At 38.9% G+C, this 24980-nt stretch overlaps 1 protein-coding gene across 1 annotated transcript in view; it reads left to right on the top strand.

The window, feature by feature from the left end:
- The window catches only part of LOC150090583 (uncharacterized), a 153120-nt gene extending 143070 nt beyond the window's left edge, over positions 1 to 10050 (top strand). The window contains exon 9 of the mRNA XM_090385101.1: positions 9930 to 10050. Within this exon, the coding sequence (XP_090241227.1) occupies positions 9930 to 10050 (121 nt within the window). The remainder of the gene's footprint in view (positions 1 to 9929) is intronic.
- Positions 10051 to 24980: the final 14930 nt, after the last annotated feature.

Raw genomic sequence — 24980 nt, 5'->3', positions numbered from 1 at the left:
CGAAAGTAAAGAGCCGGAATTGCCGACTCCACTTAGTGGTGCACCCTTCAAAATGGCGACGAGAAGTGGGGGAAAGCAGTGATTGACAAGTTGTTGCTCCGCCTACTCACTGCATTCTGCTCTTTGTTTTAGGTGGATGTCACATGACACATGACGTTGGTATTGCAGTGGTAAGTGCGAAATTCATATCGTTTCGTTGTCACATTTGCTTGCTGGGTTTGGTTTCCACATGGCACCTTGTGTCGTACTGAGTTAAAGAAAAGTGAAACTTGGAAATGGGGTGAGTTTTCTTTTCCCATCTCATTAACCTGACACAGTATTGTCAGTTGTTACATTTTAAAAAAAAAATTCTACTGGCATATTGTGCATATACTGTACAAAGAGGAATTTTATTGTTAATTGCACGTGTTAGTCAACTTTCATTTGTGTTTAGTGAAAAAAAAAGGTTAGGTTTTTATGTGACTTTGGGAGGGATTCAAGCAAAAACCGGTTGTCAGCTGCACGTGGTATTGTTTTTGTTTTGAAAAATAAAATTGCTGTTTTCGTGTTAATTTTTCTTCATTTTAACTCTGAGATGTTATGTTACGTAATAACATTTTGTCTTGTCCGAATAAATTGCATTTCTGTTATTTGATGCTCCAAAAAAATTGCTATTTTGCCGTTAATTTTGTTGTTGTTCAGCTCCAATATACTGTACTGTTATGTAATGTGACATCTGCCACGTGCAGTCCTCGAGAAGAGGGGGAACACAGTGTGTGGTCAGAGTTACGAACCCTACATCATTGCTTTTCCCCTCCTACATTTAAAATACCCTGTAAATCAGTACAAGTTGGTCAATAAAGGAAAAAGAAATATTAAATGAAAAGCAAGTGAAATTTTAATGAAGAATAGGTAAAATAAAGGGTACAGGTACAGTAATTCTATTGTTGTTATTTGTTATTTGGTTTCTAGGAGCATTAGCAACTAAGGCCATATTGCTCCGGGATATGCAGTGGTCATTCCCTGACCTTTCCGCATCCTCCGTATTTGGTGGTGATGGGCTCGAACCCCGGTCTAATCAAGAAGCATGTGCTACGCACTGCTGCTCCTTCCCACCTGGCTACAGAGGCGCCACAGTAATTCTATTGATTAAAACTGGCACAACATCTTCAGGAGCTGGTGATGATAGTTGCAGCACATCTGGGTGAGCAAGAAGTTGATGGCACAGGATTTTCAAATGTTGACTCCTCTATTGCACAATTTTTAGCTTTTTTTTTTTTTTTTTTAACATATCTTGCAAGCTAAGCTGTTTCATATATTTTGGCCTTTCTTTGATTAGTTTATCCTGCAGCATGTAAATGTTCATTTCTTGTTCAGTTATAAAACTGCGTTGCTCTAGACCTTTTAGCACTTCACCTGTCAACTGAATTAACCTATCAATAGAGATCCTTTCTGCTACATCTTCCTCATTTTTATCACTGCTTTCTTCTCCACTATCTTCTTTCTCTGGACTTACAACCATCTGCACGATTTCTGAGTCAGTATAATGATGAACAGTAGCTACAGCATCATCTACATTCATCCATTCCTCAGCGTTATCTTCATCCATCCTCGATGCAAGATCCTTGGAAACAGGATTAGTTAGATCAAGAGTGAAAGAAAGCAGTTAATGTATAATCTGCTTTTCCTTTGAAACCCTAAATCCTGTAAAGTCATTTGCAGTGTCTTCACCAGGTGCTTTGAAACCCTAAATCCTGTAAAGTCATTTGCAGTGTCTTCACCAGGTGCAGACTCAAATATTAAACCTGGCCACAATTTATGCCATCCATTTTTTAGTGTGGATGCCTCTACAGACTTCCAAGCATTGGCAATGCAGTAAACCATATCTCATCTCTCACATTAAATTCCTTAAGAAATTCCTGTACTGGTCTGCCAGAGTTAACTGCACTAAGTAGGCACCTCATAAACAGGGAGCGATACTTACGCTTAAGAGAACGTAATATGCCATTGTCCAGGGGTTGAATTAATGACGTACAGTTAAGTGGGAGGTAGATACTGAAAATATTATTTTTTACCAGAAGTTCTGCTTTCGGATGTGTGGAGCAGTTGTATAAAATAAGCATTATCTTACAGTTGTGGTCCAGGCCAACAGAGTCACAGTGAGCTATTGCTTCGGGAACAAAATATTTTTAAAACCATTCTTGTTGGCATGGTAAATCGCTGAAAACTGTGTCATACCTTTGAAAGCCCTGGGACTTTAACTTTTGCCGATGACCAGCAACTTACACCTGTGGGTTCTGGCAGCATTACAGCAGCTCAGCACAGTGACATGATCTTTCGATGCTTTATAACCTGTTAGTGATTCTGCATCTCAGTTGTCAGAGTTCTTCTTGGAGTACATCTCCAATACAAGGCAGTCTCATCGGCATTGTAGACCTGCTCAGGACTTAATTTTTCATTAGAAACTAACTTGGTGAACTCATCAACAAATGCAGCAGCTGCTTCCTTGTCTGCTGAATGTTCTTCGCCGCACACTGCATGAAACTTTCTTAAATAAGAAAGCTTGAAATGCTGAATTGCCTGAAATGCTGAAGCCAACCTTCACTATAATCACACTTGTAATCTAGTCCTAGTTCTTTATGAAAAATTTTAGCTTGTTCCTTCAGCAGATCTCCAGACAGCTCAACACCATCACTTTGAGCTTAAACCACATTATCAGCACTTTATCCAGTTCTGAACTCTTTCCGTCTTTCATTGTTTTCCTTATGCCCATCTGTTTCTTTGATCCACTGTTAGCAAAGAATGAGCAATTTTTCTTTCTGTTTCTTTATGTCATACATTGTCGAAGAGCCAATGCTGTATAATTCACACAAGCTTCTCACAGACACACCACTGTCAAGTTTTTTCAGAAGTTCAACTTTATTGGTTATGGACATTGTATGGTGTTTGTGCTTTACACCACAAGAAGCACTTCTTTGATGCATTGGAACCATGGCTAGGGCTAAATGTAAGCAGGTTATAATGATAAATGCAGAAAAACAAGTAGGAATGGCTTACCAGTGTTTACGAGTTAGCGCCAACAGCTGATGCTGCAACCAACGGCAACAAAACAGTAGTGGCAGGTCGGTGCGCTTACCCGGGAAATTTGAAATTATGTTTGAGGAAATTATGTCCGAATTAGCAGTGGAACCAGATTACGGGTGGCCAGATTAGTGATGGTCGACCTGCCTTACAAAGCTTATAGATATACCAGAGATGTACCTACCATGTTGCAAGAATTAGCACAGTGTAAGGGCTCATATAGATGGGCTCAAAAATCTGTACTAGTAAATTTTTTTTATAGATATTATACAAAAAAAACTATATTAAATAACAATATTATTATATAGTAGTAGAGAGCCATATGTATTATTTCTTACATTTTTGATAATGTTGAATGGTCATTTAATAAATTAAAAATAATAAAAGGCCACAAAAGAAGTTCTGTTATAGGGCAAACTAGATTAAATGATCTCGCTGTCGAACACACAAACAGACACACACACACACACAAAAAAAATAAAAAATAAAAAGGACCTTAAAGAACTAATTCTTTTGATTTTGTGAATGTAATGACAAAATGAATTTTTAAATTTAAATAAGAACCAAATTTATAAATTAACCTAATTATAAACAGTATGTTGCTGTATATTAACCTAATTGTAATTAGGTTAATATACAGCAACATGTTCAAGAAGCAACCAGAGAGAGTAATACTCTTGATCTGATTATCAGCAGTGATTATTCATACATTAAGAATTTGCAGATAAAGGAACCACTGGGTGACAGTGATCATAATGTACCGACGTGAGAATTACTTAAAGATGTAACTACCGTCAAGCCTAAAGGGAAGGGCTTTTGCTTTCGTAAAGGTGACAATAGGGGTCTCAGACAGTTTTTAAATTCTGATGATGTTACCAATGTTGAATTCTAAATGGGAAGTCTTCGGGGACTTAATTTTGAAGGCTACTAGGCTTTTCATTCCGACTAAGAAATACTGTTCAAGATTTACGCCTAAATGGATGTCAGATGAATTAATGAGGCTCGTGGCAGGGAAGAAAAATGTATGGGATGCATATAAAGTATCACCTGACACAGAAGCCTATGGCAGATATAAGCTAGTCTGTAATCAAGTCACAAAGGCGGTTAGTCAAGCGAAAGCAGATTACGAGAGATCTTTGGCAAAGGATGCAAAGAAAAACAGCAAAGAGTTCTTGACTTATGTAAATTCTAGAAGGAAAGGGATGAATCAGATTGGGCCATTTAACATAGATGGGTTGACTATTGATGATCATGCTCAGGTAGCTGATAAACTGAATGAGTATTTTGCATCTATGTTCACACGTAAGGATTTATTCAATGATGGCAATGCCAGAAGTTAATCAAACTCTTTTAAGAGGGAGCTAAGTGATCTTCTAATCACTGAGAGCAAAGTGGAGGAGAAATTGTTGAAGTTAAACATGAGGGAGGTGCCTGGGGTGGATGGGATCTATCCAATTATATTAAAGGAGGCAGCAAAGGAAGTTAGCTAACCCTTAGCGACAATTATGAAAGCTTCCTTGGACTCAGGGAAGGTCCCCATGGACTGGAGGTGTGCAAAACGTATTACCAATTCACAAAGGGGGTTCAAACGGAGACACATAACTACAGACCTGTTAGTTTCACTTGTGTTCCGGGAAAAATAATGGAATCACTAGTTAAAGAAACATTGCAGGATCATCTAGACAAGATTGCAGTAAGAGTTCAGACAGAGCATTGGTTTGTTAAAGGGAGGTCTTGTCTGACCAATTTGATTGGATACTATGATGTGGTCACAAAGGAACTGAATGGCAAAAATAATTTTGATATCATATACTTGGATTTCAGGAAAGCTTTTGATACAGTTGCACATGGAAGATGGCTGTATAAATTGGAGAGGTATGGCATTAAGGATAAGTTGCTACGATGGATAAAAGGATGATTGAGTGGGAGACCACAGAGAGTTGGAATCAATGGACACTGCTCTTTGTGGACAAATGTTATTACCCCAGGGTTCGGTGTTGGGCCCATTATTGTTTTGTATATTTATCAATGATATTGATGAAGGTATATCAGGTTTAATGTCCAAGTTTGCAGATGATACAAAGGTTGTCAGGGTTGTTAATGACAGTAAAGACAGTATGCTACTCCAAGTGGATCTAGATAAGTTGGGCAAATGGGCTGAGAAGTGGCAACTGAAGTTTAACATTGACAAATGCAATGTACTGCATATGGGTAGCAATAACCCAAGAGAAACGTACCAACTGTGTTGTACTACCCTCAAAGAAGTGTAAAAAGATCTGGGGGTAATTGTGCAGTCAAATATAAAGTTTGCTGACAGTGCAGATGGGTAGCCAGAGCAGGTCATGAAGTCTTATCAATGATATATAGGAATTTTGCTAGTTGGGACAGGGAGGTTATTATCCCCTTGTACAAGGCAATGGTCAGGCCACACCTAGAGTACTGTGTACAAGTCTGGAGGCCTCATTTTGGGAAGGATGTAGAGTTGCTAGAACAAGTATGGGCATCGCGTGACACAGAGACAACCCCCAAGGCAGAATGCGCTGGTCCCGAAGGAACTAGTAGTTGTTGGTGACTCTACTGTCAGGGAAACGGGGAACATGCTTTGTAAAAAAGATAGGTGGAACAGGACCAGGGTATGTCTGCCAGGGGCAAAGGTTGATGACGTTGTAGAGCGAATATCATCTTTTAAGGGCACAAAAGGTGATATAGTTGTACACGTTGGCACTAATAATATTAAGAGTAGGAGACCGGCAGAATTACTTAACAAGTACAGGTCACTGTTGAACAAAAGCCGAGAATTAGGGGTGAATTTGAAAGTGTCTGCAATTCTGCCCAGACACGATAGGAGGGAGTATATGATGAGAGCCTTGTCGATCAATTCGGCCCTGGAAAGATTGTGCAAGGCTCAAGGGGTAGAATTTTTTTCAGCCTGGACTGTACTTGTTAACAGGAGAGATTGCTTCTACAGGGATGGGATACACTTAAATAGAAAGGGTGCAAGAATATTTGCTGATGCTATCGAGGCAGTGTTAGGTGGGTCGGAAAACTGCTAGCTTGGGGGGAGACAAAGACCAATAGATTGACAGTAGCCACTGGCAGAGGTGAAAGAGATTCTTGCACTGCTTCTATTAGAATGAGCAGAAACCTGAAAAACAAGATGCATGGTATTTCAGAGACTGCTGGGAGCCATTGCGGTACAAGTAAACACATGGGTTGTGTTAGGGTAGCTAAGAATAGAAACAGGTGCAGGTATACTTGTGTGTATACCAATGCTAGGAGTTTAGTAAATAAATTTGATGAATTTGAGGTATTGCTCAAAACATCAAAGGCAGATATTGTTGGGATATCAGAGACGTGGTGTCACACAGATATAAGGGATGCAGAACTGCAATTTGGGGAGTACAACGTCTACAGAACGGATAGACAGCATAGGAAGGGGGGAGGGGTTATGCTATTAGTTAAGAAACACATAAAAACCAAGGAAGTGAAGCCAGTCGACATCGCTGGACAGTGCAGTGTTGAGTCAGTTTGGTGTGACATAAGCATTGGGAGATCAAAATTGAGAGTAGGAGTGTGCTATAGGCCTAATGACTCTGATGAGTATAATAAGGAACTGTACAGGGAAATAGAGTGGGCCAGTAAATCAGAGAGTCTTATAATGGGAGATTTTAATTTCCCAGATATTGACTGGAATTTGGGGGCTGGTTACTCACACACTAGCAGGGCTTTTGTGGATTTATTGGATGATTGTTTTCTACATCAGCATGTTCGGGAGGCAACTAGAGGGAGTAATACTCTTCATTTGATTATCAGCAGTGATTCTTCATGCATTAAGAATCTGCAGATAAATGAACCACTAGGTGGCAGTGATCACAGTGTGCTGAAGTGGGATTTACTCAAAGAGGTAACTACCATTAGTGGTAAAGGGAAGGGTTATTGCTTCCGTAAAGGCGACTACGATGGACTGAGACAGTATTTAAATTCTATACAGTGGGACCAACTGATGATGTTACCAACAGCAAATTCAAAATGGGAAGCATTCAAAGAACTTATCTTGGAAGCTACTAGGCTTTACATACCAACTAAGAAATATTGTTTAAGGTTTAGGCCAAAATGGATGTCAGATGAACTAATGAGGCATATGGCAGAGAAGAAAAATGCATGGGATACTTACAAATTAACACATGACACAGAAGCCTATGATAGATACAAGTTGATATGCAACCAAGTTACAAAGGAGGTTAGGCAGGCGAAGGCAGATTACGAGAAATCCTTGGCAAGGGATGCAAAGAAAAACAGCAAAGAGTTCTTTACTTATGTAAACTCTAGAAGGAAGGGGATGAATCAGATTGGTCCACTTGATATTGATGGGTCAACTGTTGATGATCCTGCTCAGGTAGCTAACAAACTAAATGAATATTTTGCATCGACATTCACACATGAGGAGTTATTCAGCAAGGGGAATGCCAGAGGTGTATTCAACTCTAGCAGTAAGCTACAGAATCTTGAAGTAACTGGGAGTAAAGTGGAGGAGAAACTGTTGAAGATAAACACAAGAAAGGCACCTGGGGTGGATGGGATCTATCCAGTTATATTAAAGGAGGCAGCAAAGGAAGTAAGCAAACCCTTAGCCATAATTATGAGAGCTTCCTTGGACTCAGGGGAGGTACCCATAGACTGGAAAATGTGCAAATGTGACCCCAATTCACAAAGGAGGATCAAAGGCTGACACAAGTAATTATAGACCTGTGAGCTTAACTTCTGTTCCAGGAAAATTAATGGAGGCACTGGTTAAAGAAGCACTGCAGGATCATTTAGACAAGACTTCAGTTATAGCTCAGACACAGCATGGTTTTGTTAAGGGGAAGTCTTGCCTGACCAACTTGATTGGATACTATGATGCAGTCACAAAAGAACTGGATGCAGGGAATAACTTTGATATTATATACTTGGATCTTAGAAAGGCTTTTGATACTGTTGCACATGGAAGACTGCTACACAAATTGGAGCAGTGTGACATTGGAGGCAAATTGCTGCTATGGATAAAGGGGTGGTTGAGGGGGAGAAGACAGAGTGGTAATCAATGGACACTGCTCATCGTGGACTAATGTTATTAGTGGAGTCCCTCAGGGCTCAGTGTTGGGTCCATTATTGTTTTCTGTATTTATAAATGATATTGATGATGGTATATCAAGCTTAATGTCCAAGTTTGCAGATGATACAAAGATTGGCAGGGTTGTCAAGGACACTACTGACACTATGCTGCTGCAACAGGATCTGGAAAGGTTGAGCAGATGGGCTGAGAGGTGGCAAATGAAGTTTAACATTGACAAATGTAAAGTACTACACATGGGAAACAGCAACCCCAGAGCAACGTATCAACTCTGTGGTACTACACTGACAGTGGTAGAGAATGAAAGGGACTTGGGGGTGATTGTGCAGGCAGATATGAAGTTCTCTGAGCAGTGCAGACGGGCTGCAAGAGTAGCTCATGGAGTATTGTCAATGATATACAGGAATTTTTCCAGCAGGGATAAGGAGGTGATTATTCCATTGTATAAGGCAATGGTCAGGCCACACCTAGAGTACTGTATACAGGTCTGGAGGCCTCATTTCAAGAAGGATGTAGAGCTGCTGGAACGAGTACAGAGAAGGGCAACAAGATTAGTGAATGGAACAAAGGGGTGCTCTTACGAAGAAAGGCTTAAGTTTTAAAATTACAGTGTCTGGAGACTAGGCACCAGCAAGGTGATCTGATAGAGGTGTATAAAGCCTTGAATGGTTTAAGCATGCTGAATGCTGATGGGATTCTTCCTTTAGCTCAGAAAAATCACCTGAGAGGGCATAAATTCAAATTGAGGAAAGACAGATGTAGGATAGACGTGCGGAAATTTGCCTTTAGCCAGCGGGTGGTTGGTTGGTGGAACAGACTGCCATCCCTTGTGGTGGAGGTTGATAGCCTAAATAAGTTTAAGGCTCAGCTGGACAGGTATTTTGAACGAACAGAGGGGTGAAGTGGAAGTGGGTTTTTTTTTTTTTTCTTTTTTTTTTTTTGGCTGATGCTGCATAAGCTTGCTTTCTTGCATCAAATGCCTCTACTAATACTAATGCTAAGTATAAAGAAGGACAACAAGGTTAGTGATGGGAACAAAGGGGTGCTCTTACCAAGAAAGGCTTAAGTTCTGAAAATTTGCAGCACCTGGAGATTAGGCTCCTGCAAGGTGATCTGATTGAGGTGTTTAAGGCCTTGAGTGGGTTGTGCAAGCCGAATGATGATGGGATTCTTCCTCTTGCTCAGATTAAGAACCTGAGAGTTGTAGAATAGATGTGCGGAAATTTGGCTTTAGCCAGCGGGTAGTTGATTGGTGGAACAGACTTTCATCTTTTGTTGTGGAAGTTGATAGCCTAAATAAATTTAAGGCTGAGTGGACAGGCATTTGGAACAAATGGAGGGGTGAAATGGGAGGGTTTTTTTTTTTTTTTTTTTTTTTTTGCTGATGCCGCATAAGCTTGAACACATCGTATGCCTCTACTAATGCTAATAAATAAATTGATTTTGGTACCAACTTTTATAACAGTTTTTATAGTTTTGATTTGTTGAATGTTATTTAAAATGTACATCATAAATAATATTTTTATGAGTAAGGCATTGGCATTTCAATGGAGATTTAACATGGCTCTTCCATTGTTCATAGGGGCCAAAAAAATTTAGCTATGACACTCTGTTACAGAGAAGGAAGTTCACTTTTTTTTGTGTGTCATGTTAATGTTATGCAAGCTTTGCATCATTTTTGCTAGTATTAATATGAATATGTAGCATTATTTTTTATTTTAAACGAAGTAATGTGCTCCACTTCGTCTCTTTTCAGACATGAATGGGATGTTTTCCTGGTTCCACATAGTTGCTCTGAAGGCAGTAGTATATGTTCCAGGTGGGTTGCCCCAGAACTTCCTTCAAGCAGTATATGGGCGTCTTCATTACAGACCTGAGCTTTGTATTCCATTTTTATATTAAAATTTAAATGCTTGTAATTAGTCATTTGTTGTGAATTGAATAATAATTTTTTCAAAACTAAGTGTGTTTGTTTTATTTTCAGTTCTGACAATTTTTATGAATCCTTTAGCAATTGTTTTTATTGTGGGATAATACGTGAAAGGAAGTATTGGACATTTCTGATTTCGTATGTAAAATAATTAAAAGTACACCACTTTTGTCCATATAATATGCAGTTTTGATCTGCATTATAATCAGGTGATATTTAATAATTATATTATTATACTTAATTATTATTTGATCACTGAATTTTTTGTTAATTTCTACATCTACACACTATCAACAATTTATTGAGAATAAATTGAAGGTATTTTTCATGCTGCACTTCTTCTGCAAAGTAGTAAAATATTAGCTTTAGGCCTAATATTAAATTAATGGATGTTATTAATTTCACTAGATATTGTTCTTGTTATTTTAACCTGCTATGTACTAATACAGAACAAACAAAAAATTTGGCATAAGCAGAATTAAAATATTGGGAATAAAGGAACAAAGTGATTTAAAAATCAGCCCTTTGTTGTCATTCTTTATTTTAATATTAGCATTAGCATTAGTAGAGGCATATGATGCAAGAAAACAAGCTTATGCAGCATCAGCCAAAAAAAAAAAAAAAAAAACCCACTCCCATTTCACCCCTCTGTTCGTTCGAAATACCTGTCCAGCTGAGTCTTAAATTTATTTAGGCTATCAACTTCCACAACAAGGGATGGAAGTCTGTTCCACCAACCAACTACCCACTGGCTAAAGGCAAATTTCTGCACATCTATCCTACATCTGTCTTTCCTCAATTTGAATTTATGCCCTCTCAGGTGATTATTCTGAGCAAGAGGAAGAATCCCATCGGCGTTGAGCGTGCTCAAACCATTGAAGGCTTGATACACCTCTACCAGATCACCTCGCCGGTTCCTAGTCTCCAGACACTGTAATTTGCAAAACTTAAGCCTTTCTTCGTAAGAGCAACCCCTTGTTCCATTCACTAATCTTGTTGCCCTTCTCGTTCCAGCAGCTCTATATCCTTCTTGAAATGAGGCCTCTGGACCTGTATACAGTACTCAAGGTGTGGCCTGACCATTGCCTTATACAAGGGAATAATCACCTCCTTATCCCTGCTAGAAAAATTCCTGTGTATCATTGACAAGACACCATGAGCTACTCTTGCAGCCCATCTGCACTGCTCAGAGAACTTCATATCTGCCTGCACAATTACCCCCAGGTCCTTTTCATTCTCTACCACTGTCAGTGTAGTACCACAGAGTTGATATGTTGCTCTGGGGTTACTGTTTCCCATACGTAGTACTTTACATTTGTCAATGTTAAACTTCATTTGCCACCTCTCAGCCCATCTGCTCAACCTTTCCAGATCCTGTTGCAGCAGCATAGCGTCAGTAGTGTCCTTAACAACCCTGCCAACCTTTGTATCGTCTGCAAACTTGGACATTAAGCTTGATATACCATCATCAATATCATTTATAAATACAGAAAACAACAATGGACCCAACACTGAACCCTGAGGAACTCCACTAATAACATTAGTCCACAATGAGCAGTGTCCATTGATTGACCACTCTTCTGCCCCTCAACCATCCCTTTATCCATAGCAGCAATTTGCCTCCAATGTCACACTGCTCCAGTTTGTGCAGCAGTCTTCCATGTGCAACAGTATCAAAAGCCTTTCTAAGACCCAAATATATAATATCAAAGTTATTCTCTGCATCCAGTTCTTTTGTGACTGCATCATAGTATCCAATCAAATTGGTCAGGCAAGACTTTCCCTTAACAAAACCATGCTGTGTCCAAGCTATAACTGAAGTCTTGTCTAGATGATCCTGCAGTGCTTCTTTAACCAGTGCCTCCATTAATTTTCCTGGAACAGAAGTTAAACTCACAGGTCTATAATTACTTGTGTCAGCCTTTGATTCTCCTTTGTGAATTTGGGTCACATTTGCACATCTCCAGTCTATGGGTACCTCCCCTGAGTCCAAAGAAGCTCTCATAATTATTACTTCCTTTGCTGCCTCCTTTAATATAACTGGATAGATCCCATCCACCACGGGTGCCTTTTTTATGTTTATCCTCGACAATATCTCCTCCACTTTCCTCTCAGTTATTACAAAATCATCTAGCTCACTGCCAGAGTTTACTTCACCTCTGGCATTTCCCTTCCTGAATAACTCCTCATGTGTGAATGTAGATGCAAAATACTTGTTTAGTTTGTTAGCCACCTGAGCAGGATCCTCAACTGTTGAACCATCGATATCCAGTGGACCAATCTGATTCATACCTTTCCTTCTAGAATTTACATAGGCAAAGAACTCTTTTCTGTTTTTCTTTGCATCCTTTGCCAAGGATTTCTTATAATCTGCCTTTGCCTGCCTAATCTCCTTTGTGACTTGGTTACAGACCAGCTTATATCTATCATAGGCTTCCATGTCGCCTATTAATTTATATGTATCCCAAGCATTTTTCTTCTCTGCCATATGTCTCATTAGTTCATATATTTTTTAGTTTGCAGTAGTGCACCACGATGACCATAATTGATAGTCTTTATTAGATAATTACCCCGTGCTCCATTTCAAACTCAATTAGTGATTCAAATTGAAAGTTATACCAAAGCTAAAGAAATATTAGAATTCACATTGTCCCTCTGATGACCTCCCACCAAAAAAACTGCACAAACAGGAATGCAGATGCACTTTGTGTATCATTTAATATATTTTTAAAATAAAATTTGTCAGATAGGTATGCCAAAACATGTTATTCATCTGAGAGGAATAGGTATCTCTCCACATAGTAAATGTTTAACAATGTTGTACTTGTCAAGTTATAAAATTTTTAATTTATCTGCAAATAGCAGATATGGTATTCTTAAGGACCTCACTATAAATTAAAATCTTATCAGTTAACTTGCCAGAAGTTAACAGATTTGTAGTATCTCTCATAATTTCTGTTTAACAAGTGCTTTACTGTGAACAAGGCAGTCATTGTGGAACCTGAAACGCAAGTAACAGACATGTTTGTTACTGCTAGTACAGAGTTCTGCCACACTGGATACTCAACTGAGTAACTGGTATGATTCGTTAATAGAATAACACTGTTCACATATGTTTTAGTACATATATTTTATATTGTTTAAAGTTTGTTTTACACAATCATTTTTAAGGTATGAATTTGAACATAAAAATGTCTTACCATTTAACAAGATTAACTTAAAATTCATGTTTAATATTCTAGTCTCCAGACACTGTAATTTGCAAAACTTAAGCTTTTCTTCGTCAGGGCAACAAGATTAGTGAGTGGAACAAAGGGTTGCTCTTACGAAGAAAAGCTTAAGTTTTGCAAATTACAGTGCCTGGAGACTAGGCACCTGCGAGGTGATCTGATTGAGGTGTATAAAGCCTTGAATGGTTGGAGCATGCTCAATGTGGATGGAATTCTTCCTCTTGCTCAGAATAATCGCCTGAGAGGGCATAAATTCAAATTGAGGAAAGACGGTTGTAGGATAGATGTGTGGAAGTTTGCCTTTAGCCATTGGGTGGTTGATTGCTGGAACAAACTTCCATCTGTCGTTGTAGAAGTTGATAGCTTAAATAGATTCAAGGCAGAACTTGCTATATATAAGTTTGCTTTCTTGCATAATGTGCCTTTGCTAATGCTAAATGCTAATGCTGCATGTACAAATTCCAAAATGCAGAAACTAAATAATGCATCATTTATTATCAATGAGTTGCTAATCTTGTTCATGAATAGCAATTAGGCAATTCTGTGACTTCTCAAATTTTGCATTGTCATTGGAGCAGTAAAAACTTAACTCCAAGGTGAAACCTTTACTTTGCACAATCTGCTCTGATGTTTGCCACTTTGGTGATTGACGCATCCAAGAACCAAATTTGTGATCCATAGGTGGCTTACTGGATTTGCCTGTTTTCCTAAACATAGCCAGAAAATGAGTGGTGCTAGGAAGTAGAATTCCAAATATGGGAGGTATGATTGTGCATAGATGCATGAAGAAAATCATTATGAACAAAGACATCAAACTTTTTTATTCTAAAGAAGATTGTTACACATCATTTATTAAGAAAATATTTCTTCTTAGCTCATCTATTAATGGTCACATCTTGAATTTTCAAAAATCCAGCAAGGACTAAGTTCCACTATTACTAAATGTTTTAGGTTCTTGAAAATTCAAAATTTTTGAACCCTAACACTTATAGCGGCTCTGCTAGTAAAATGCATGGATCATTAACTATGGTAGAAAGATTATGCAACAAAAAATATAAAATTATGGGATGGGCAAATGAAATGGGTAAATTCTTTTCTAAGTTGGAGCTGCATAAGCTTTACTTCCTTACATCATGTTGCCTGTACTAGTACTAATATTCCAATGGAGTAGTGAAGCAATATTGCCACTACAGCAATTGTAGGACATTGCTCATGTCAGAAAACTTTTCTGACTATCATATTCTGATCCTTAAGTTAAAAAAAATAAACAAATGTCATAATTACAATTGTAAATTCTTTACGACTTCAGGAATGGCAGCTCCTGATGCAGGTTGTTTCTCAAGTCAATCAAAAACATTCTGATATCATTGGACAGTTCATTGATAAACTTTTTGTTGTCTGTATTATTGATTGCTTGTAAACATGGTTATGACCTGCAACTACTACTATTCCAACTGTAAATCATATAAAGTTTGAAAAAAGCAAGCAAGTGGGATTTTTATTTTAAAATGTTTTTTTTTTGTGGTTTTATAAGGCTTAGAATGTGTGCTCAGGAAAGTTTCCCAACATGTGATAATACCTTTCTAAGCCGTAAGTTTAATAAAAAAAAAAGGCAATTATAAAAAATGGATAATCTGTTTTGATTTATGTGATGTTGTTTCAATAACAGTAGCTACCAGTTTAATGTGGTGTACCCAGTGAGAGTCATTATGAGATTTATCAATAATCCATCCAATCATATCATTGGTTTGATTGACATTGGGAAACCAATTAGCATTAATATTAGCATTAGTAGAGGCATTTGATGTAAGAAAGCAAGCTTATGCAGCATCAGCCAAAAAAAAAAAAAACAAAAAAAAAAAACACTTCCACTTCACCCCTCTGTTCGTTCAAAATACCTGTCCAGCTAAGCCTTAAACTTATTTAGGCTATCAACTTCCACAACAAGGGATGGAAGTCTGTTCCACCAACCAACCACCCACCCACTGGCTAAAGGCAAATTTCCGCACGTCTGTCCTACATCTGTCTTTCCTCAATTTGAATTTATGCCCTCTCAGGTGATTATTCTGAGCAAGAGGAAGAATCCCATTGGCGTTGAGCATGCTCAAACCATTCAAGGCTTTATACACCTCTATCAGATCACCTCGCTGGTGCCTAGTCTCCAGACACTGTAATTTGCAAAACTTAAGCCTTTCTTCGTAAGAGCAACCCTTTGTTCCATTCACTAATCTTGTTTGCCTTCTCTGTACTCATTCCAGCAGCTCTACATCCTTCTTGAAATGAGGCCTCCAGACCTGTATACAGTACTCTAGGTGTGGCCGGACCATTGCCTTATACAAGGGAATAATCACCTCCTTATCCCTGCTAGAAAAATTCCTATATATCATTGACAATACACCATGAGCTCCTCGTGCAGCCCTTCTGCACTACTCAGAGAACTTCATATCTGCCTGCACAACCACCCCCAAGTCCCTTTCATTCTCTACCACTGTCAGTGTAGTACCACAGAGTTGATACGTTGCTCTGGGGTTGCTGTTTCCCATGTGTAGTACTTTACATTTGTCAATGTTAAACTTCATTTGCCACCTCTCAGCCCATCTGCTCAACCTTTCCAGATCCTGTTGCAGCAGGATAGTGTCAGTAGTGTCCTTGACAACCCTGCCTAACTTTGTATCGTCTGCAAACTTCGACATTAAGCTTGATATACCCTCATCAATATCATTTATGAATACAGAAAACAATAATGGACCCAACACTGAACCCTGAGGGACTCCACTAATAACATTAGTCCACGATGAGCAGTGTCCATTGATTACCACTCTCTGTCTTCTCCCCCTCAGCCACCCCTTTATCCACAGCAGCAATTTGCCTCCAGTGCCACACTGCTCCAATTTGTGCAGCAGACTTCCATGTGCAACAGTATCAAAAGCCTTTCTAAGATCCAAGTATATAATATCAAAGTTATTCCCTGCATCCAGTTCCTCTGTGACTGCATCATAGTATCCAATCAAATTGGTCAGGCAAGACTTCCCCTTAACAAAACCATGCTTTGTCCGAGCTATAGCTGAAGTCTTGTCTAAATGATCCTGCAGTGCTTCTTTAACTAGTGCCTCCATTAATTTTCCTGGAACAGAAGTTAAACTCACAGGTCTATAATTACTTGTGTCAGCCTTTGATCCTCCTTTGTGAATTGGGGTCACATTTGCACATTTCCAGTCTATGGGTACCTCCCCAGAGTCCAAGGAAGTTCTCATAATTATGGCTAAGGGTTAGCATTAGCATTAGCATTAGTAGAGGCATATGATGCAAGAAAGCAAGCTTATTCAGCATCAGCCAAAAAAAAAAAAAAAAAAAACCCTCTCCCATTTCACCCCTCCGTTCGTTCGAAATACCTGTCCAGTTGAGCTTTAAATTTGTTTAGGCTATCAACTTCAACAACAAGTGATGGAAGTCGGTTCCACCAACCAACCACCCGCTGGCCAAAGGCAAATTTCCGCACATCTATCCGACATCCGTCCTTCCTCAATTTGAATTTATGCCCTCTGAGGTGATTATTCTGAGAAAGATGAAGAATCCCATTGGCATTGAGCATGCTCAAACCATTCAAAGCCTTATACACCTCTATCAGATCACCTCGCCGGTGCCTAGTCTCCAGACTCTGTAATTTGCAAAACTTAAGCCTTTCTTCGTAAGAGCAACCCTTTGTTCCATTTACTAATCTTGTTGCCCTTCTCTGTACCCATTCCAGCAGCTCTACATCCTTCTTGAAATGAGGCCTCCAGACCTGTATACAGTACTCAAGATGTGGCCTAACCATTGCCTTATACAAGGGAATAATCACCTCCTTATCCCTGCTAGAAAAATTCCTGTATATCATTGACAAGACACCATGAGCTACTCTTGCAGCTTGTCTGCACTGCTCAGAGAACTTCATATCTGCCTGCACAATTACCCCCAGGTCCTTTTCATTCTCCACCACTGTCAGTGTAGTATCGCAGAGTTGATACATTGCTCTGGGGTTACTGTTACCCATATGTAGTACTTTACATTTGTCAATGTTAAACTTCATTTGCCACCTCTCAGCCCATCTGTTCAACCTTTCCAGATCCTGTTGCAGCAGCATAGTGTCAGTAGTGTCCTGAACGACCCTGTTTGCTTACTTCCTCTGCTGCCTCCTTTAATATAACTGGATAGATCCCATCCACCCTGGGTGTCTTTCTTGTGTTTATCTTCAACAATTTCTCCTCCACTTTACTCTCAGTTATTACAAGAATCTCTAGCTTACTGCTAGAGTTGAATACACCTCTGGCCTTCCCCTCGCTAAATAACTCCTCATGTGTGAATGTCGATGCAAAATATTCATTTAGTTTGTTAGCTACCTGAGCAGGATCATCAACAGTTGACCCATCGATATCAAGTGGACCAATCTGATTCATCCCCTTCCTTCTAGAGTTTACATAAGTAAAGAACTCTTTGCATCCCTTGCCAAAGATTTCTCATAATCTGCCATTCCCTGCATAATCTCCTTTGTAACTTGGTTACAGATCAACTTGTATCTATCATAGGCTTCTGTGTCACGTGTTAATTTGTATGTATCCCATGCATGTTTCTTCTCTGCCATATGCCTCATCAGTTCATCTGACATCCTTTTAGGCCTAAACCTTGAAAAATATTTCTTAGTTGGTATGTATACCTAGTAGCTTCCAAGATAAGTTCTTTGAATGCTTCCCATTTTGCATTTGCTGTTGGTAACATCATCAGTTGGTCCCACTGTATAGAATTTAAATACTGTCTCAGTCCATTGTAGTCGCCTTTATGAAAGCAATAACCCTTCCCTTTACCCCTAATAGTAGTTACCTCTTTGAGTAAATCGCACTTCAGAACACTGTGATCACTGCCACCTAGTGGTTCATTTATCTGCAGATTCTTAATTCATGAAGAATCACTGCTGATAATCAAATCAAGTGTATTCTTCCCTCTAGTTGCCTCCTGAACATGCTGATGTAGAAAACAATCATCCAATAAATCCACAAAAGCCTTGCTAGTGTGTGAGTGACCAGCCCCCAAATTCCAGTCAATATCTGGGAAATTAAAATCTCCCATTATAAGACTCTCTGATTTACTGGTCCACTCTATTTCCCTGTACAGTATCTTATTATACTCATCAGAGTCATTAGGCCTATAGCACACTCCTACTCTCAATTTTGATCTCCCAATGCTTATGTCACACCAAACTGTCTCGACAGTGCACTGTCCAGCGATGTCCACTGGCTTCACTTCCTTGGATTTTATGTATTTCTTAACTAATAGCATAACCCCTCCTCCCTTCCTATCCAGTCTATCCTTTCTGTAGACGTTGTACTCCCCAAATTCCAGTTCTGCATTCCTTATATCTGTGTGACACCACGTCTCTGATATCCCAACAATATCTGCCTTTGATGTTTTGAGCAATACCTCAAATTCATCAGATTTATTTACTAAACTCCTAGCATTGGTGTACACGCAAGTATACATGCACCTATTTCTATTCTTAGCTACCCTAACACAACTCATGTGTTTACTTGTACCGCAATGACTCCCGGCAGTCTCTGAAATATCCTGCATCTTGTTTTTCAGGCTTCTGCTCATTCCAATAGAAGCAGTGCAAGAATCTCTTTCACATCTGCCAGTGGCTACTGTTAATCAATTTGTCTTTGTCTTCCCCCAAGCTAGCAGTTTTCCGACCCACCTAACACTGCCTCGATAGCATCAGCAAATATTCTTGCACCCTTTCTATTTAAGTGTATCTCATCCCTGTAGAAGCAATCTCTCCTGTGAACAAGTACAGTCCAGGCTGAAAAAAATTCTACCCCTTGAGCCTTGCACAATCTTTCCAGGGCCGAATTGATCGACAAGGCTCTCATCATATACTCCCTCCTATCATGTCTGGGCAGAATTGCAGACACTTTCAAATTCAACCCTATTTCACGGCTTTTTTTCAACAGTGACCTGTACTTGTTAAGCAATTCTGCCGGTCTCCTACTCTTGATATCATTAGTGCCAACGTGTACAACTATATCACCTTTTGTGCCCTTAAAAGATGATATCTGCTTTACAACGTCATCAACCTTTGCCCCTGGCAGACACAGCCTGGTCCTGTTCCACCTATCCTTTTTACATTTGTAGAAATGTAAACATTTTTACATTTTTACAATTAAGATTTGTAGTTGCATATTATTTACAGTAGTCAGAACAATAGCACTTATTGAATTATAGGACTCGAGGAGCAATTTCTGAATCTTTTTTTTTTTTTTTGTAAAATTTTTAATACTGAACAAAATTACAATAAATCAATAAAAAATGTTTTGTCTAAGAGGAAACTCAGTACTGCTTCTCTACAGTACATACAACTTTTATACAGGTTATCTATTTATTGTCTTTTGCCCAATGATATGTACTAAGTTAACTATAGCTACAGAACATGATATATGGAATAAAGAATAAAAATTTTTATCCAAATGGCAGAAGGCAATAGTATATAAGGAGCAGTTAGTTTGGCATGTAACATGGGATTTCCCCAGAGAGGAATGCTTATTTATTTTAAAATGTTACCTTGAAACCAAATCACTTTTCAATTCTGAAAGACAACTGATAATAAAATATCAAAGCAAGCTTGTACAAAAGAATAAAAAACTGAGAACTGTCAAAACACCATTGATTAGCCCAGCGTTTCCCATACTTTGTTCCGTGAAAAATCGTAATTAATAATTAAAAAATAAATAAATAAAATAAATAAGTTTTGCATATTTGTAGCATACACTACTTTTGTATCATTATTTTTTTTCGGTTATTAATATAATGGCACCAGGGGCTCACATCTGGTGAGTATGGGCTTGGCACACCCAGGTCCTGAGCTGAATATCATCATTCTTCTCTTTCTTGGTAATTCCCTTCTACTTCTGACTCTTGTTCTTTCTCTCACCTGGGATGGATGGGATCTATCCAGTTATATTAAAGGAGGCGGCAAAGCAACTAAGCAAACCCATAGCCATAATTATGAGCATCCATGGACTCAGGGGAGGTTCCCACGGACTGGAGATATGCAAATGTATCCCCAATTCACAAAGGGGGATCGAAGGGTGACACGAGTAATTACAGACCAGTTAGTTTAACTTCTGTTCTGGGTAAAATAATGGAGTCACTGGTTAAAGATGCATTGCAGGATCATCTAGACAAGACTGCAGCAATAATCCAGACACAGCATGGGTTTGTTAAGGGAAAGTCTTGTCTGACAAATTTGATAGGATATTATGATGTGGTTACAAAGGAACTGGATGCAAAAAATAATTTTGATATCATATATTTGGATTTAAGGAAAGCTTTTGACACTGTTGTGCATGAAAGACTATTGTACAAATTGGAGCAGAATGGTATTAAGGGTAAGTTGCTACAATGGATAAAAGGATGGTTAAGTGGGAGAAGACAGAGGGTGGTAATCAATGGGTGCTGCTGCTCTTCGTGGACTAATGTTAGTAGTGGAGTCCCACAGGGTTCGGTGTTGGGTCCACTGTTGTTTTGTATATTTATCAATGATATTGATGAAGGTATATCAGGCTTAATGTCGAAGTTTGCAGATTATACAAAGGTTGGCAGGGTTGTTAATGACAGTAATGGCAGTGTGCTACTGCAACAGAATCTAGATAATTTGGGCAGATGGGCTAAGAAGTGGCAACTGAAGTTTAACCTTGACAAATGCAAAGTACTGCATATGGGTAGAAGTGACCCCAGAGAAACATACCAACTGTGTGGTACTACACTTAAGGTGGTAGAAAATGAAAAAGACCTGGGAGTAATTGTGCAGGCAGATATGAAGTTTTCTGAGCAATGCAGACAGGCTGCCAGGACAGGCCATGGGGTTTTGTCAATGATATATAGGAATTTTGCGAGCAGGGAAAAGGAGGTGATTATCCCTCTGTATAAGGCAATGGTCAGGCCACGCCTTGAGTACTGCGTACAGGTCTGGAGACCTCATTTTAGGAAGGATGTAGATTTACTTGAGCATGTACAGAGAAGGGCAACAAGATTGGTGAGGGGAACGAAGGGATTCTCTTACGAAAAGAGGCTTAAGTTCTGCAAATTGCAGTGGCTGGAGACTAGGCACCTGCGCGGTGATCTGATTGAGGTGTATAAGGCCTTGAATGAGTTGAGCACACTGAATTCTGATGGGATTCTTCCACTTGTTCAGATTACGAACCTAAGGGGGCATAAATTCAAATTAAGAAAAGACAGATGTAGAATAGATGTGCGGAAATTTGCCTATAGCTAGCGGGTGGTTAATTGCTGGAACAAACTTCCATCTGTCGTGGAAGTTGATAGGTTGAATAAATTTAAGGAGGAACTGGACAGGCATTTGGAGGGAATGGTGTGATTTTTTTTTTTTTTGGCTGATGCTGCATTAGCTCATACACATGCTTTCTTGCATCACATGCAACTACTACTACTCTCGGGGTAATTCAGAAATTTTTTTTTGGCTGGTGCAGCATAAACCTCAGGCTTCCTTGCACCATATGGCTAATAATAATCTACGAAAAAGTAGCAATGTAGTGATCTAATATGCCATTTGTATGCGATTTAACCTGGAGTACATGGATTGAAGGAGAGGTAAACCTTTATCATAACTAAACTCACTTCCTTGTATAATTTTTTTTTTTTTTAGTAATTATCAATATTTTGAAATATTATTAAAATAAATGACAATGGATTTGTGGTTGAAAAAAGGAACTTTAAAACGAGAAACAAGTAGCTCTAGTATTGCAACTGTGGTCGATGATAACGAACACAATATTGTCACACTTCAAAGTGAGGATGAACAATCGCAGCCTTTTGTACCTCAAAAATCCGAAATGAAAAAACAGGAACCAACTAATAAAAAACCAAAACGAAAGTATGATGACAGTTATTTGAATTTCATCTTTACATTTGTTGGTAATAAAGATGCTCTTGATGCACAGGGCATTGTATGCAATAAAATATTAGCAAACAGTTCTTTAGTTCCCGCTAAATTTGTGTTTCATAATATACACTGGTGTTCAAAGAAAATGCATCGCCCCTTAAAATTGTAATTGTCATCCGAATAATGTAAGTATATGGCAATATTTCTTACAGATTGCATCAGATAAGATTGACATGCATAGTTGATGACATAATATTTCATCAGCTGTTACTTTCAGCTATATAAGCATGCTCTGCAAGAGTTGCAGTCATTCCTTGCTTGTGTCAGGATGGTGAATTATGTGCAGTTGATGCCATGAAGAAAGAGTGTTGTTGCTTTATGTGAGGAAGGATGTTCTTCCCAGCCATTTAACTCCACTTGTGAAGACAGCCTACTACCATTATTTTGGCTGTAAAGTAGGGGATGAAGACAAACCCTGGGCACCTCATATTTGCTGCAAGACATGTGCTGTAAATCTCCGTGGATGGTTGAATAACAAAGGACATTCAATGCCTTTTGCCATCCCAATGATTTGGAGGGAGCCTTCAAATCATGTAAATGACTGTTATTTCTGCATGGTACCTCCTCTTCAGCATGGCATGTCAAAAAAAAGGAAGTGGACTGTGGAATACCCCAACATCCCATCAGCTATCCGACCAGTGGCACATGGGGATGGTCTGCCTGTACCTCACCCTCCAGAAGAGTACACTTTGGAGTCTGATGAAGACTGGGATAGTGTGAGGAATGTTGGTCAACCTGGGCCTTCAACATCATGGGATTCTGATTTTATGCCAGAACCTGAGTCGCCGAGAGAGTCACACAATCACTCAAGGTGAACTAAGTGATCTAATTCAAGACCTAGATCTATCAAAAGATAAAGCAGAGCTTCTGGGATCAAGGCTCCAACAGTGGAATCTTCTGCAACCAAATGTCAAGGTGTCTATGTACAGGAGCAGGCAGAATGCTTTGACTCCATATTTTAAAAGTGAAAACAGCCTTGTTGAAAATGCATCACTTGTTGCCTGCTGTGATGTCAGTGGTTTGATGACAGTTTTGAATGTGGAGCACAACCCACAGGACTGAAGGCTATTCATAGACTCATCAAAGCCAAGGTTAAAAGCTGTTTTGCTCCCTAATGACAACGCTCTTCCTTCAATTCCTCTAGGCCATGCTGTCCACATGAAGGAGACATGAGAATATGAAATTAATTCTGGAAGCAATAAAGTACAAAGACCACCAATGGCAGATCTGTGGAGACCTGACGGTGATTGCAATACTGCTGGGCATGCAGTTGAGAGACATGAAGTACTGCTGTTTCCTGTGTGAGTGGGATAGTCGAGCTAGGTCCTCACGCTACAAGAGAAGTCTAGCCTATAAAGGAAAATCTGCACCCCAGGGAAAAATGTCCAGCACAATCCTCTGGTTGATCGAAGAAAAATTCTTCTGTCCCCTTTACACATCAAACTGGGACTCATGAAGAACTTTGTTAAGGGGATGAACCAGGATGGAGAAGCTTTCAAGTACCTGAGAGGACAATTTCCACTGTTGAGTGATGTTAAGGAAGGAATCTTTCTTGGTCTGCAAATTCGTGAACTTTTAAAGGATGAAAACTTTGAGCGAGCCCTCCAGGGTAATGAGAACGCAGCTTGGGAAGCTTTTAAAAGTGTTGTGTGTGACTTCCTGGGAAACCAAAGAGCTGGAAACTATGTTGAGATTGTGAACAACCTTCTAGAAAAGTATCATCAATTAGGCTGCAACATGTTGCTGAAAATCCACTTTCTCGACTCTCATCTGGACTTCTTCCCTGGCAACTGTGGTGCAGTGAGTGATGAGAACGGTGAGCGATTCCACCAAGACATTTCAGCAATGGAAAGAAGATATCGGGGTAGGTAGAATGCTTCTGTACTTGCTGACTTTGGACAGTAACAAGAGATGCCTCGGAAGTGGAATACAAACAACAAGCAAAAAGAAGGCGTTGTCACGAATAGGCTTCATTTTGAGAAAGTACTTTCAGTTCCTATGCAGTTTTCTTGTGTTCTTGTTTTTTTACGATTTAATTAAAAAACAACTGTTATTTACATTGTATCAAGGAAATGTGAATATGAGATTGTTTTAATATTACTTTTCACTCTGACTACTATTGAAATTACTATATTCTTAGACAATAGCAAAAGTACTGTATCTCAAAAACTAGAGCTAATAAAAAATTTCTGAAATCATATTCGTTTTTCTCGACCCAAAATTAGTAAAGTTTGCCTATTTTAAGAAAGGAAACAAATTCAAAGAATATTTTTGTTGAACAGAGTATTGTATAATTCCATGTCATTACCATTTTCTAAATATAAATCGAATTTTAATATTAATCAACTTGTTTTCTTTTTACTTAAGGCTAGAATAGATGGATCACTTCAAAAATTTTAAATAGCTTTTTTCCTTTGCTTGTACTTTATAATTAATAAGCCCAACTTAATTCTAATCTTTCACAGTAATAAGTTGCCGTTATTATTTAAACATCCATGTAATTGCTTAGAAAGATGTTCAAAAATTGTCTACAGGATACACATTATGCCATTTGGCAGATTCCAGTGCCCTTGGCTCTATTGCTTCTTGCCAGTGAGACATTCCTGAAGGTGTAGTGTTTGGACCAATCAGCACATGTCCTACAACACCATCCCT

The sequence above is a fragment of the Mastigoproctus giganteus genome, chromosome 1, assembly GCF_048544385.1.
Source record: "Mastigoproctus giganteus isolate SK-2022 chromosome 1, ASM4854438v1, whole genome shotgun sequence".
NCBI classification, from domain to species: domain Eukaryota; kingdom Metazoa; phylum Arthropoda; class Arachnida; order Uropygi; family Thelyphonidae; genus Mastigoproctus; species Mastigoproctus giganteus.
Note: the sequence above shows the minus strand (reverse complement) of the source record. Positions and strands in the feature narration are given on the sequence as shown.